General features: G+C 39.4%; 1 protein-coding gene, 1 long non-coding RNA gene and 2 pseudogenes across 2 annotated transcripts in view; 1 reads left to right on the forward strand and 3 right to left on the reverse strand.

Moving 5' to 3' along the window:
• The window catches only part of LOC140934210 (uncharacterized), a 129,491-nt pseudogene that overhangs the window by 5,622 nt on the left and 107,951 nt on the right, over window positions 1-15,918 (forward strand).
• On the reverse strand, window positions 793-3,669 carry LOC140932816 (uncharacterized; annotated as a pseudogene).
• On the reverse strand, window positions 4,716-6,367 carry LOC140935926 (uncharacterized). Its single transcript, XR_012165274.1, has 3 exons — window positions 6,242-6,367; window positions 5,684-5,774; window positions 4,716-4,911 (listed from the first exon to the last, which is right to left on the reverse strand). It is a non-coding gene; the product is annotated as an uncharacterized lncRNA (long non-coding RNA).
• LOC140935924 (uncharacterized) overlaps window positions 14,027-15,918 on the reverse strand; it is a 25,039-nt gene continuing 23,147 nt past the window's right edge. Inside the window, exon 18 of the mRNA XM_073385499.1 lies at window positions 14,027-14,683. Coding sequence (XP_073241600.1) covers window positions 14,033-14,683 — 651 coding nt within the window. The 3' untranslated portion in view covers window positions 14,027-14,032. The remainder of the gene's footprint in view (window positions 14,684-15,918) is intronic.

Below are 15,918 nucleotides of genomic sequence, written 5' to 3' on the forward strand. Positions count from 1 at the left end.
AAAATGATGAAAACGGTGCGAGTCTGTGCTAAAAAAAAAAAGCTGAATAATTAACTCGTGTAAGAAGCTGTTTTAAAAGAACAAAATATTTAGTGACCAGGAAATGCAACATCTGAACGTCTGAAAAGGTAGGCAGTATAATAATTATAACATGTTATAAGCGACTTCTCCAAATGTGGGACCACTTCTTCGTCTTATTATTAATTTTTTTTTTTTTGGGGGGGGGGGGAGGTGGGGAGTTGGGGGACTGTGATAGTTACATGTAAATTTTCTATTCTTACAAAACTCCCATAACCGAACCCTCGACGGACGGATAGCTTCCAAAAACACGGGGAGAGTTTTGAAAATTAAACGAAAACACTAATGAATTTAACAGTGATAATCATGGCAAGTGATTACTACTAGGCATCTCAAGGTTTTCTGTGTTATGTATTTTAAAAACAATTGGATGACCGAAGGCGTCACCCAGCCCTCGCAGGACATTTCTTGGTACACTTTGACCTCATCTATAACACACGGCAAAATAGATGCAATTAGTTAAAGCTCAACTGAACCATTTCATGGGAGCTAACTTACTGTTTCAAAAATGCGGCTGAAGCAAATGCAATTCCATGGTTAGCGTTTTGTTCTCCTTCGGTAGGATATGTTCTCGCCCGACCCTTTTTTTGCCTTTCGTCCAAAACCAAATACCCTAACCACGATACATAAACAGAAAGGCTAAGAAGGTTTCTTTCATTACTCTAGTGTGTAAGTACATTGCGTTTCTTTCTTTCTTTCCTTTTTTTTTTTTTTTTTTCATTCTTTGCTGTTGTGAATTTAAGCTATACGAAGTTTGCAACTCATCACATTAATTACTTATATGAGCGATTTGTTCACTTTCCTCTACTTATCTGGCTTCTAGAAATAACATGTCTCTTCAAACTACTTCTCGCTACTCCTCCACACGGCCGGAGAGCTTGCTCACAGGTTACTACTCTTTCATCTGTTTATCTACGTTGTTAACTGATAAACGCTAATTAATTTCGCCCCATGTAAGGGTCCCATCCAAGACAGTTTTGGAGTCTGGATTCCATGCAGTGGATTCCGGATTCCAGGTACTGTGCTCTAGTCTTTGTTGGTAAAATTTGGATTCTGGATTTTAACTGTTAGAGGGATTCCGGATTCCTTGAGCAGTATTCCAGATTCCAAAACCTAAGATTCCGGGTTCCACGAGCAAAATCGTCTCGGATTCCGGATTTCACAAGCAATTATTTCACGGATTCCGGAATCCGGATTCCCTTACACGGGGCGACTAGTTGTTGCAAAAAGCTCGAATAAGCGTGTCTTCTTTTACAAAAATAAAATAAAAAATAAAAAAAATTATTCAAGTAAAGCTAAGATGTTCCATCGAAGTTACTTGATCCATAGATTGATAGAGTAACTTGTTGGAAAATTGCAATTATCACCAAAGTCGCCATAACACTCTGCTGGATTGCCAAACACAGCGCTATTTGCCTCTGTAACACCAATCCCATGATCCACTCTGTTGCACGAAGAACCTCCTCCACCCACCATAATCACGGCTCCGTCACCTTGGCTCCAATCGCACCAGAAAGACACGTAATGACTGCTTTGAAGATTGCTGCTACAATCAGTATGAGTAAATCCGGGTGTGGAAGAGTCACCATATCCATGAGCCCCGCCCGGAATATAACAACTTCCACGACAGCTGTCACTGTTCCTCACCCTGCCATTTCTGAAGTTTCCGTAACCAGTTATACGGTTTCTAAATGTTCCACCACTAAGACAATTCTGATCTGTGTACAATAAAGCTCCGTGTGAGCTGTAATCACTGCGACTCATTTTGATGGAATTTCCTCCAACGAGCCAGAATGCCGGTGAAATCATGTCATAATTGTCTAATGGATTGGTAGTACTGCCGTAAGATGTTGTTCGGTCATACCACCAGTTACCACTGTACTGCATCCAGTTTTTACTGTCAGCGTTAGAGAAGCGTGAAATAAGTGTCTAGCCACCATTTGACATGTCACAGTACACCTACACAAATTTTAATCGAGTTATGTTAGAAACTATCACATCAATCCTGTCACAATTCACTTTTTTTTTAACAGAAAACCCGTATCCGAGCGTAATGTAAAATAGATCGGACAATTTCCAAAATTAGGTGGACAATGTCTGACGGCCGACTACAGCGAAATTTGCCCTGCGGGCTTTTAATAATCTCTGCACTTGTTTCAATGGAAAATAAAGGAAAATTTCTTACAGGACTCAAGCAATGAGTTCACGAATAAAATGCAGATTTGAATCGTAGCAAAATATGTTAACTTATTTTGAACTTAAAGTTTAACTCAAAAAGCAACCCCAGAATAATATATCTTACGAGCATCAAAATCAGAAAGAGCACTAGCAGTACTTATACTTTGAAGGTTGCGCCGCTGACTTTGATGTTATATAGTCCGTTGCTTGTTCGCCCAGCTGAATAATGGTTTGCACAAGACGTCGCTGCCGGATCTATGAATGATAAATAGCAAAGGAGAAAATAGACTAACTCTTTTAGTAAAGCAGCCTAACCAATATCTAAACAACAACACTTAAAAAAGACCAGACCCACTGAACCTTGATCAGATAATAAGGCTCCGATCCTATTCTAAAAAAAAAAAGAAATGCAATTTAAAGCACATAGCGCTCATACCTTGGCAAAGAGAGCCCTCGTAAGTGCTTCTACATAAGCAGGTGAAAGTGTACACCCCATCCACGCACGTCCCACCATTCTGACAAGGGTTGGACTGACATTCATCTGTTTCTGTTAAAAAATAGATCCACTGGTTGTTGCTATAACGTTCTTGCATGTCACTGTCTGATGCGCATTTGGAGACTGGAGTTATTAAATACTGTCTCAACTTTTACAAAAACTGTAATAGATCGGCTCTGATATCAGTTATATTGTTATTGAGTTTTCGGAGAGTAGAAATTTTAAAGAGACTGAGTTGTCAACAGACTCCCTAAAGCAGAAAAATTGAGCTAGTTTGTTCTCAACTATTCACGCCGGAACGGATTGCAAACAATACCAGAGCCCCCTAACCTGTGAAAGTAAATACATGGACGGTCGATATTGTACTTAATAATTCTAACCAAGAAATACAAGGAGATGCAGCTGCAGGCGACCGAAATAACCAAGACAAAACAGGATTTCCTAATGAGTTGAAAAGTTGGTGTTTTCTTACCTTGGCACTGATTCCCATAGAATGGGGAAGGACATGTACACGTGTAGTTGTTTTTTCCATCAGTACAAGTTCCTCCATTCAAACAGGGACTACTGGAGCACTCATCGAACTCTGAATCGTAGAAAGAATAAGGTGTGAGTGGTACATAGTTTATACAAACGAATGAGTGCTAAATTACGGTCAATCGACTGTCATTAGGAAACTGGACTGTCATTTGGAAAATGTTTAGATTATACCAGCCTTGACGATAGCCACTCAGGCGTCAATAATTGCCGTCTACGCAAGTTATCCACGATTAACGTCACAAAAAAGAAACGGGGCAACTTAGTTGTTTGAACATCAGTGTAGAGCTCAAGAAAATAGCGAAAGAATTCACGGCTATGCGTGGACGAGAATTGTAAATGCAGATCTCGGAGAGTGTTGGCATACCCTCCTTGATCTCCATAATTCTTCATATCATGAGAAAATCGAATTCAATGATGATAATGATTATAAAATACAATGAAAATGATGACGACGATGATAGTGATGATGATAACGTTCACCCCCGTAAAATAGGCAGGAATTTTTTCAGTCTGACAGACAAACTTACAACCTAAAAAGGCTAATCACCATTAATAAATTGTTAAAAGAGTTAATAATAAGTATACCCACCATAAACAAGCTTAAAGGGATAAAGATAGTTTCTTTATGTTTAAGACGTGAACTGACATTTTCTCATTTTCACTGATACATTCGAATATATGCTTTTTAACCAACCTTCACAAGTCCTCCCTTTTGTGTTCGAGGGCAGATGCAGCTGAAGTTTCTGTTACCGTTCACACAGGTCCCACCATTCAAACACGGGCTACTGGTGCATTCGTTATAATCTAGTTTAAAAATGGCAAATAATGTTTACAATGTCGGTTTAATGACGACACTCGTCAGGCCTTTTTATCTATAGACCCGACGATTCTAATGTATCAGGAATCGTAAATGTTTCGAAGTCGAGCGCCCTGTCAGTGAAAGAGCAGTGAAAGAGATTTTTAGCGATGCCAATAAAAAAAGGAACCGGGCCGACAAATCGTACCTATGGATAAGCTGCCTGTGATTAGTGAGAAACCAAATTTGAAAAAAAAAACAATTATTTATTAATAAATACATTTTTTAGAAATATTATCATCATTACAGAGGCACAACCTAGTTAATACTAGATCATTTTGATCTTTAAAAAGCAAAATTCTCAATATTTTCACAGGTTTTGTACAGTCTTGTTAAGTCCTTGAGAAACTTGATGTGGCAAAGACAAGTGAAGTTGAGATGTTAATCCCTTTTTCCTAAATATGTAGGTTTGTCTTCAGCAAAAGTTAGCACAAAAATGCTTGCATGCCATTATACAAGCAGCTGTATGCACATGCATAATGTAATACAGCTGTAGTGTCGTGTCAAGTTCAGTGAGGATCCTAAAAATCCCATTCACCAACAAAAAAACAGCTTGACCCTTCAGTGGCAATATCATTCAAACCAATCCAAGCCTTATCACCGTTGTGTCTGTGCTGAACATATACGTTTTCTTCCTGGCTTTCAATGGCAGGTGGATTAGCTCCCATGGATCGGCAGATTAAACTTGCGTTGGTCCAAGTCTCACATTTTTCACTTGTTAAGTAACAGGAACCGTTGTAGAAGCTCCATCCGGGTGAACAAACATCTTTAGAACACAAAAATGGATGGAAATAAGATAAGAAATACGTCTTCTCTCCAGCTCTAAAGAAAGGACCAAATAAACTGACTACTCTCACAAAAACAAGGAAGTTTTGTAGCTTGCAGTGGCTATATGCCAGAAAAAAATAAGAAAAGAAAAGATCGCCCGTCTGCTCGACTGCATTGAAGACCTTCTTGTCATACCACCGCCTTGGGAGAGCGCCGGTCTGCTGAGCGGGAGGTCACGGGTTCGAACCCTGGCCGGACCAACACTCAGGGTCTTTAAATAACTGAAAAGAAAGTGCTGCCTTTGTAATGACATCTCCAAACGGTTAGACTTTCTAGTCTTCTCGGATAAGGACGAAAAACCGTAGGTCCCGTCTCACAGCACTTACAAGCTCTTACACTTATCTGGTTCTTGTGAGACATAAAAGAAACCACGCCACTGTTCGAAAAGAGTAGGGGACGTAGACCCCGGTGTTGTGGTCATCCTTCACACATCACATCATTCACATCATGGGTTGGGTGGGTAAAGTAAGCTCATCAATGGACTGAGAGAGGCTGCCAGTGGCGCCTTTGTATGCTGACCTCCGAGCTTACTGTTCACATGTTAAAAATGTGTTGTAAGAGGGCACGTCTGTTGTCTTCCCATCCACGACTCTCTCTCGTCATGTTACAACGCAGTCAGGATGGACTTCATTGAAGATAGTTTCATAATCAGTTATCAGTATGCACACGTATTGCCGAGTGACATCATAAAAATTTCAAAGCTTTCTCACCTGGTAAGACTGCATATGATACTGACAGAGGATCATGTTGTTGTACAAACAGCTCCTTCACGCAGGCTCTAAAACCGGTCTTGTTTATGTACTGACAGAGAAACGGCGCAGTAATCAGAGAGAACTGGCTGCTAAAAGCTGTCGCTTCACTGTCAGCTGCAGTCAAAAACGCTCGTAGTGACATCCCCTGAGCCCCATAGTATAAATTGTCAGTAAAACGCCAATTCGCCATCGGGGTCGGGATCCACTGTCTTTATCTTTGCTGATTTGTTTTAGTTTTTATTTCTTTTTCTGTTTTGTTTAGGAGAAAACGAAAGAAAACAAGTAAGAAAAACAATGGACCCCGTCTGCACTTCCGCGTTTTATTGACACCTGTTGCTATCATACTACAACCCCATGACAGAGGGCAAGGGAGGCAACTTATTCATAAACTCACATGACTCACTTCCTACACCGCGACGCACCTATGTAAAGACCTTGTTTAGAAAAAATTGAAATGAAAATTTATAACGCTTATTGATTGAAAAATCGCTCTTTCATTTTAAAATAACTTCTAACCTCAGCCCAAGCTGATATGGAGTTGTACAGTGGATTAAGGTTTCCTCCGCTCGTTGTATGGTTTGCACACACCAGGACTTCGGGAGAATCATTGTAATGCTTCTTGAAGACAACGTCCTTACAAAAGAAAAGAAAAACAAGTGAGAAAGCGAAAATTGAAGCATTAATCAAGGCTAGTGTTAAATATAACATTAACATTTCAAAGCGGAAACGAAATTTAAGACATCCCAGCAGTAGGAGAATGACAATTTTGTTATTTCAGTACAAAGCGGGTCTTGGAGTTGAACATGGGAATCACCTTCGTGTATATATCCAAGATAACAGAGGGTATGAATAAAAACCGCAAGCAGAAAGCATTCGAACCATAATAGCGCAAGTGAGGGGGCGACTCACTGAGTCGAGGGGAGTTCGGTTGGAGAGAAGGTCATTCCAGCGGAGAAAAGAGAGAACATACCTCACAAAAGGCATAGTTCATATCCTTAGATGGCTTGTTCACATTGGAAAAGTAAATAGCACCATGCTCTCTGAAAAGTGGTCGATGAAGTTCTTCAAAAGCTATCCAATCCTGCCAACGGAGAAATTAATTGTCAGGTTAACAGATTACCATTTCAAGTTGGGGGAGTATAAAATAATTTACATAAAAAAAAAACACATGAAAATTGTGTTAGACGGAAGTTGACACTATATAAGTTTAAAAAAAAGCCCTTAGTTTTCTTTTCTTTTCTTTTTTTCTGGCAATCGTATCACACATCTGCTACACTAAACAAATTGTAATTTTAAGGCCAAAGCAAAAGAGGTAAAGTCGTACAGTAACTTTCAATACAAAACCATCAAGGCAAATGTAAAAAAGGTTTTCAAACCCTAAAGACAATTTTATTTCCAACAACATTCTTCGTAATTTCAGTAATGCCCTATTTTGCCTAAACTTGTGCATTCTCAGCAGAAAAGTGTTGTATAAAGGGTAATTGGACCACCAGACCGTCAAATGAGCATAAAGTGCGTACTCCCGTGGTTAAAAGTGCAAATAACAAATAAACGAAGCAGCTTACAATATGAATGCTTTCATGAGCGCCGTCAAAGTTTTGTAACTCTCTGACGCAGATCTTGAAGGAGGTTGTCGTGACATCTTCAACCCAAACAGAGGAACCATCATGCTTTACACCGCGCCTTTCATGCTCCGCTGACACTAGGACTGTGGGCGCTGAAGTAAACTTTCTCTGTGATGACAACAATCAGAGGGAACATTGTTAGAAAAAGGTTTCAAATACATTTTTAATATAGAATTAAAACCTAAAAACGGAATTCTTGTTACATTTTCCAAGAAAAAAAGAAACGGTGGTATCATGTTCAAATTACTTAAAATATGCGATGTTAAGACAGCTATATAAATCCAACAATTTAAAGTTTATGATAGGAAAAAAGTATTTTATGTAAATATATTTTATTAAAAGGTCTACTAAAGCATGCAAATAAAAAATAAATGAAAATCTCCTTTTCTTTATCATTTCCTTCCTTTATACCCTATAGGCATCACTTTCAGGAGGAATTTTAGTATCTTTTCAGGTCCGTAAGAGTCCTATCTCTCATGTACTATTGCTGATTTAGTTGAAAGACACTGCAAATGAACTTGAGAATACTACAAATTGAACTCACCGAGGGTAGCGATACTGTACGACAGCTCGTTCCAGTCCACCAGGTTGGAATATCCATCTCACCCGACACTCCCCCGTCAGGGGCTCCTTGGTATGCCTGCCAGTCCACTGTGGCAAACGTTTCTCCATTTCTCTTCTCGTTTCTACCAGCCTGTGTGACGCAAACTGTGAAATTGTTCGCCATGATGTCTTCAACCCAAGCAACCATTGCCTCGTGAACATAGGCTGGGTCTGAGAAGTTCACGTGATTGACAGAAACCTGTATTTGAACAGGTTTGTCAGGATAAAAGACGTAAGGTTCCAGTGGAACTTGTTCGCAAACTGCTTCAGCCCAGACTGGGTTGTGACTGAGGCGATGACGGCCTTTTTGGGAAGGGAATCCTGAAAACAAACAATAACAACAACAACAACAACAACAAAAACTTGTAAGACTGTTTGGTTAAAAAATGTCCAGCCAAGACTGAATTGAATTTAAGATAAGCCACAAGGAAGACAGCAGAGCTTGGCAACTAGAAACTATAAAGCCTCTATTAACCAAGCTTTCATGAAGACTGAATTTAAAAGGAAATTGGAACCAAATTTTTGAGAAGGTACGTCAGCGGAATTTAAACACTGCCTTTCTGGTAACATCAAACGTTACTCACGAGTGAAAATCATGAGGAGGTTTATTCAAGTGTGAGATTATTCACACCGCAGGGAGCTAGTAGACAATGAAGAACTTACTTGTCTAAAAAATGCAACAAAATATGATGACTCACAAGCAAAATTACCTGTACAATCTCCTGGATGATAGACAGTGAAGTTTGCCCGGAGATGGCACATTTCTCGCTGGAACACACACTCGTTATCGTATGTAGTTCAATTGGAGGAACACACAGGCTTCTCGAATGATGGACAATTATCCACGCAAATGCACCGCGCGTCTCTGGGACCAAACGCCTTGCAGACTGCAAAGTACTTGCAGGAAACATTGATGCACGGGTCAAGATCTGTGAACAAATGATACACACAACAATTCAAAATGTCAAATCTTGGCCAGATCATATGTAACTTTATTTATTTATTTATTCATTCATTTAATTTATTATTTTAATTGTCACTTAATTTGCTAACTGTTTCTGTAATTTGTTTAGATCTATAAGTCCTAACTCATCGTTACTTATTAGGATCTTCGAATCGAGTACGAGAAACATAAGGGGAACACTGAGTGAAAGTGTTCTTTGAGCCTTCTTTCAACCATCCCTTGCAGTAGTTTCAAGAGGCCTATGAGATCGAAGCTAAAGAAATGCTAAGGCAACGCAAAAGCGACAGTAACACTGCATTTTAGTTCTGGAATATTTACCTCCAATAACTGTGTAATGAACAGTAACCGGATCATGTTGGCTCTCCATTCCTGCCAAGGCCTTAACGCATACGCGAAAAGTTGAAATCGTTATTTCCTGTGGTCACAAATCGTAAACACTCACCGCATTACTTTAGATAACACATAAACATGTTGGGGATCTATCAGTTAGCAGCCTACTTTAAAGTAAAAATAAATTAATTTTCAAGTTGCAATTAAGCATACGGATGACAGTAAAAAATCGCTATTTTACCTCTATCCAGGCGTTCAGAACATTGTTCTCTGGCTTAACAGAATAAACGTTATTGCTGTCATAAAGATGACTGACTGTTACCATAACAACGGGAGGTGCATAAAACGTCTCGGTATAGTTTAGAACCTGTAAAGAAAGGACAAGAAGCAAAGTTAGCCTGCAATTATTGATAAAAAGGACAGGGAAAGGGGAGGAGAGACGAAAAAGGAAAGGCAAAAGTACCATTCTCCCTTATTCTCATCACGTTTTACATTTGCTACACATGTTTAAGGCAACACAAGACATGATATTTGTATTACTTCCTAAAATCCAAAGCGGATTGAATTCTTTGATTTGTAGCCTAGTTCATCATGGCTTAGCTCTACCAACTACAAGACAAATAAGTTGCTAATAAAATTTCAAATATCTACCTTTTCAACGTCCCACAGCTGGATAATCCTCATTGTTAAATGAATAAATTCAAAAACTGTATCCAACAACAGAGCTCGTGTGCAAATTATTGCTCACAAACAATTAAAACTCACGTAACAGACCAACTTACCACCTGAATATTTTGGTGCTTGCCGTCAAATATTTTTACTTCCCGCAGGCAGACTCTAAAGTGGTCTTCCTGTAACTCTTCTATCCACATGTTCATGGCGTCCAGTGGCCTGCTGACGCTACCGTGACGTACAGTTGCCAACACTTTTGGGACAAAAGGAAACCTCTGCAAACCAAGATGGAAGCTATTAAAGCTGCTGTTTCGGTTGACAAGGACTTTCAATATTTTCATAATAGCATGTACAAAGCAGCTGTCCCTAGCACATCATGGTTTAATTCAATTAAACGACGGTCTTCACGTTAGGAATAGGAATAGGCTAAGATGAGAGTGCCAACATGAGTACGGAAAGTTTGAGAAAACTCGAGGCGAAACGCGTATAACTCTGGGCAAATCTAGTAGAAAAAAGAAATAGGACCCCATTCTCGCTGCAACTATGACGTTTGACGCTTGATTAAAACCCAATAAATACAAAACGAATTTTGACAAGCTTTGCTGTATAGCTTGTTTCGAAGCGTTTTATAAGCCCCATTAGCGATCCTAAAACCCCCTACGAAGATGTATAAGCCCAGTACTGAGATTACGGAATACGAACAGCTTAGTGATTAAAGCATCCGACCGGTGTTCGGAAGGCCATAGGTTCAATTCCTCTCGGAGACTCAGATTTTTTCATTGTCCTATGCTCGTGACATAATGATTACATTATTTCTCGATATTATAGTAACACCCAGAGTACTCTGGCCTTGATCGGTATAGGATTCTAGGGTCTAGGATTGCCTGCCTACCCCTCCCTTAATCAAACTTTTTGGCTTATTTTGAAGTTATTGTCTACTTGAGTTAAGAGAGGGGTAGGTGGGCAGTTTATCCCTCCCCTCAAAGAAACTTTGGAATTGACAGTCAGGTAAATATTATTTTAACAAAAGCTTAAAACGTTGGTTCTTTCTAACTTAATCGCTCAAAACGCAATCATTCTTGATGGTCAGGAATAGACATAATCCACAATGGTCTTTTATGCCCATTGTTTTTGTAACTGGGCGTTAAATAAACATTTGTTACAAAAGCTGAAAGTCCCTCGAGTACCATTATCTCGTTAAGTATAACTAAGTGGGAACATTGCGGTGACATTTCTAAGTTAAATATCAATAAACCATACAAGTAAGTACTTAACTTCCCCCTGGCAACCATCCCAATAATTGTCCCTACTGATACGGGTAGGGAGAAAGCATCCCTACTCTCCTCCCAATGTAGCTAACTCTCTGGAAAATTTCACCAGTTCTAAGACGCCGTGTTGGTTTCTACAAATAATTTGTGAACGCTTAAAAAGAAAACAACGCTGCATCGAAACTATACCTGAGCAAAGTCAACTCTGTCACATTTTGTTCCGCTGGTGAACGCGTTGAAGGAGGCGGCGCCGTCGAGGGCGCCAGAGGGCGTACCACGAAACGCACTCCAGTTCACTACAGCGGATCCATTTGTACCAAGGCCTGACTCTAGCAAGCAAATGCGGAAGCTGTTCTGTGTCACATCTGCAGTCCAAACGACTGCTGAATCCGTGCACACTTAGCGATTCGTTTTCATGGCTGATGGATGCGAGAACACGGATGTTACTGGAGCTGGAAAATACCTGAGGATATTGCACGGTTCTGCAGTGTAGCAAGCTTGGAGATACAACGGTGAAATTAACCGTTCCATGTTGCAGAAGACTTTGTCCTGAAATTAAAATTGTAGAGCATTGGGTTATGGAACAATCAGCGAGGTGGAATGGCGGGTTCATTTCGTTTCGGTCAAAAGCTATTTTGGGTAAACTGGCCCCTCTGCGTGGTTCCAAATTACTTTTTTCAACAAGACGGAACTTTTGTTAAGCGGTCCGTAAAGTTTTAAGAATATTAAGAAACCATTCAGCAATGTCACAAAGGATATTCGAGTACGCGTAAACTAAACTGCTTGATGACCCTTAATACTACAATGAATGCCCAGAAGGAGGAGAACATCAACCTCAAAACTTCAAACTAAGGATGTAAATTGTGTCTGGTAAAAATAAGGGTAAAAGAAAAGCTACGGGTGGTGCGCTTCATTTTTATTCAGTGTCAAGTTTTATGAGTTGAAAACTGTTTTGATGTCCCCCAACCCATCCTCAGAACATCGCAAGTAACTCTCGTCTGTTTCTTTACGGTACTCTAGAATAAAATCACAAAGATGGAACTGTGTATATCTTACCTTCAGCCAGAAACGCAGCGTTACACAAAATCAAAGTCGTCACCACTAACCGTGCACCGAGGAACGCCCCCATCATCGTAGAGGAAGATGTTGCTGCGAGGGGCTTGACTTGTGCGTTTCGGGTATCGTCGATACCTCTGACAAATTCTCGCCTCGTTTTCCAGTATAAGGCTGTATCGATTCAATTGATCGAGGAAAATATTCTCATTTACTGTTTCCGGGTAAAAGTTCAAGAGAATATAGCATTTTAACAAACCGGAAGTAAAATATAGGGTAAGTAAAAAGTGAAAAATATATTCCGATCAAGTTGATAGTGGTGTTGAGAATATGGATCTTGATCGATAAGATGACGTAAATAATTTATCAAAATTATGACAAGATTATGTCAGGCTATCTGTAAAATTCTGGGAAAACAATCTCACGATGATCTTTAAAACAGTAAAAAAAGAATGATAATTTTCTTAATCCTTTAATATTGACAGAATTGTAACTCGTTCTACGCTTTGCCAACTTTTCTCAGACTGACAAGGTTACACAGACGTAACAGGGTTTTCATTTAAACATTTCATTTTCACTTTCCTATTCCATACCAGCCGGTACTTAATGAGCGTGGACAATGAAGATGTCGCGAAAAGTGAAGAAATTCCTGAAGTTAAAAGGAATAAAGGAAACTGAACACTTGTTTGACAACTTCGAAACCAAAGACATGCCCAAGAAATAATGTTCATGTAGGTCTTCATGCAGAATAAAGATTGACACCATTAACCTTTTTAGATATTTAAAAATATCTTGCAATCCTACTCCGTAAGAGACACTGTACCAAAAAGTGTACACGTACTGCAAAGTCATTCTTCCCGCTCAAAAAAGCCTTGACACTAGACATAAGATCAAGACAAACCTTTAATCATTATGATAAATGGATAGCTCACTTCACTTTTAGCTGGTTATCAATTAACGTGAGGTGAGATGTTTTTTTGCCATTTCCTTAACAATAAGTGCGTGCAGAGAGACACTAATCTATGGATTACAAGATTATGTTGCAGGTGGGCAAAGGGGCAAATCACATGGATATGTTACTACTAAGTTACTGCTAAGATAAGTTACTGGACTGTGAGATGTAATTTTTGCTGTTAGTAGTCAATACAATTGCTTTTCGTGTATTTTGACTTTAGGTACAGTTTTGAGTCTATGACCTTCAATTTGGCCTCTAGTGCCCTATTCAGACGAAAGCTCTGTAAAGCTTAAACATATTTTTTAAATACCTGTTTAGTTAAACACGGTTTAAAATTCTTCTCTTCATAAAAGCAGCTTACTGACGTTTGCCTATTACAAATTATGTGGAAATTACAGAGCGTGTTTAAATTCATTTGAATCCTGTGTAAAACCCTCTGTTCCAGTCTTCCTTTACTGCTTTTCTTTTTAGTTGGTGTGACTAGGGCATAAAAAGCTTACTTCTTATTGAAAGAACTCATGCAGCACGTTTCTGTACTCGGTGAAAGACATTTAAGCGATCTATGACGAAAGTCACGTTGCTCCTTTCTCCTGATTGAGCATGAATATGTAACTGAATTTGCTAAAACGGGGCTCTATAAATACCTTTACCGAGTCTTGTTTAGCACGTTGCATTTTTCCCCAACATATAATTGTTATTATTATTAATATTATTATTATCATTATTATTATTACTTTGTTTTACTAAATAATTACTGAATAACGGACTATCATGACTTCGTTAACTGTCTTTTTTCCTTTTTATCAACGTAATGTACACGACTGGTCGCGATTGAATCTACTTGATCCAGAGGTTGAGGGAATAGCTAGTTGGACCGTTGCAGTCATTGCCAAAATCAAACTCACCATCAAAGCCACAATCTCTATTGCCACTTGCAAATCGAGCGGCATTAGCCTCTGTTATACCAATCCCATGATCCGCCCTGTTGCAAGAACTACCTCCTCCACCAATCATCATTACAGCTCCATCACCACCACTCCAGTCACACCAGAAGGACAGGTAATTGCTACTCTGAAGATTGCTGCTGCATGACACTTCGCCGAAACCCGCCGTGGATGTATAACTACCTCCAAAGTATGAATAACAGTATCCACGGCAACTATCGCTGTTCCAAACGCTGCCATATCTGTAATTACCAAACCTGGTTATAAAGCCCCTGAACGTCCTTCCCCCAATGCATTGGTAAGCAGTGCGTAGCAGGTATGTATGCGAGCTGTCATCACTGCGGGTAATTTTGATATAATTGCCTTGAACGAGCCAGAATGCTGGTGATATCATATCATAGTTGTTGGATGCACTGGTAACACTGCCATAAGAAGTTGTTCGGTCATACCACCAGCTGCCGCTATACTGCATCCAGTTTTTACTGTCAGCATTGGAGAAGCGTGATATCAGTGTCCAACCACCATAAGACATGTCACAGTACACCTAAGACAACCAACACAAATTAGTTGTTTGTACGCAAAGGATTTATCGCAGACAAAAAGAGTTTTTTTCACGTCAAGTCACGTTTCGTTGGCCATATTTCTGTGACGAAAATAGTAGGCAGCCATATTGGTCTTTTCGTGGAAGGTACGGAACTCTTTTTGTATGTATATATTCTTTTTCGTCCCCGAAACGACCCTTTTATGATTAAAGAATATACTGTACATATCTTGTATCTTGCGAACAATCTCTCGAAGCTCTCGCGGCTTGATAAATGCCGGTCGCTCCCGTACAAGTAAGCCTGCTCGTGGGGCAGTGGTTTTCCAAACAGGGACTTTTGGAATTATATTCTGCGAGTCGTGGCATGGAAGTTGTCAGTTTCGAGATGCTTGCTAGTTGGACTAGATCAGTATCTAAATGTGCTTGCTTGCATTTATCAGAATCCGACAAACTGCAACTTCTTCTCTAAATATGACGTGTTTGCTCTCCTTTTTTGTCCTTTTTTTTGAAGGTCTTCTTATGGTCTCTGTAGGCCAGTAAAGACAGCGGCTGTCTTTACTGGCCTACAGAGACCATAAGAAGACCTTCAAATTTCAAATCAAGATAATAACACTGAAATAAAGAGACCGATCTTTCGTTTGACACAGTACATTTCGTGTATAACACTACATACAAAAAAAGCTGTATTTTTTTTATATCGGAGTGGTTGTTCTTTTCCAAAGGCTGCACGTGTCATAAAACGCGCTTAGTCTTAATGTCAAATGAACCAAAATTTCGACATTTTTTATTTTAGTTCAATTCTAGTGAAATGTGTTTCATATAAATAATGAAGTTTCAGCTCAGTTTAAGCAAGCATCTCCGCGATATTCGCAATAAAAGATTGCTATTTTTTGGCCCATATCTTCGTAGAGCGGTCGGAAAAATTGTTGGCAAAAACAGCTTGTAACGTCAATATTGGTCAGGTGGTAAAAAAAGGGCAAATTCAAAACAGTGTTTTCCGAGTCAACTTGTGTGACGCAGAAAATTATGGTGGTTTGTGCGGCCATAAACGTGGAAAGAACAAGCAATTTGTCTTCAAAAGTTGCAAGCTGTGGTTATAACGGCTCCTTATCATTTAATTTTCTCAAAGAATAAATTATAGTAATACGGACTTTAACGACATTAATTTCCTTGAGTTGTACTGGAAACGGCGTGCGTAGGTCCGATTTTTTTCAAGATGCATTTACAAAATGTGTTCA

The sequence above is a fragment of the Porites lutea genome, chromosome 4 (assembly GCF_958299795.1).
Source record: "Porites lutea chromosome 4, jaPorLute2.1, whole genome shotgun sequence".
Lineage (NCBI taxonomy): Eukaryota > Metazoa > Cnidaria > Anthozoa > Scleractinia > Poritidae > Porites > Porites lutea.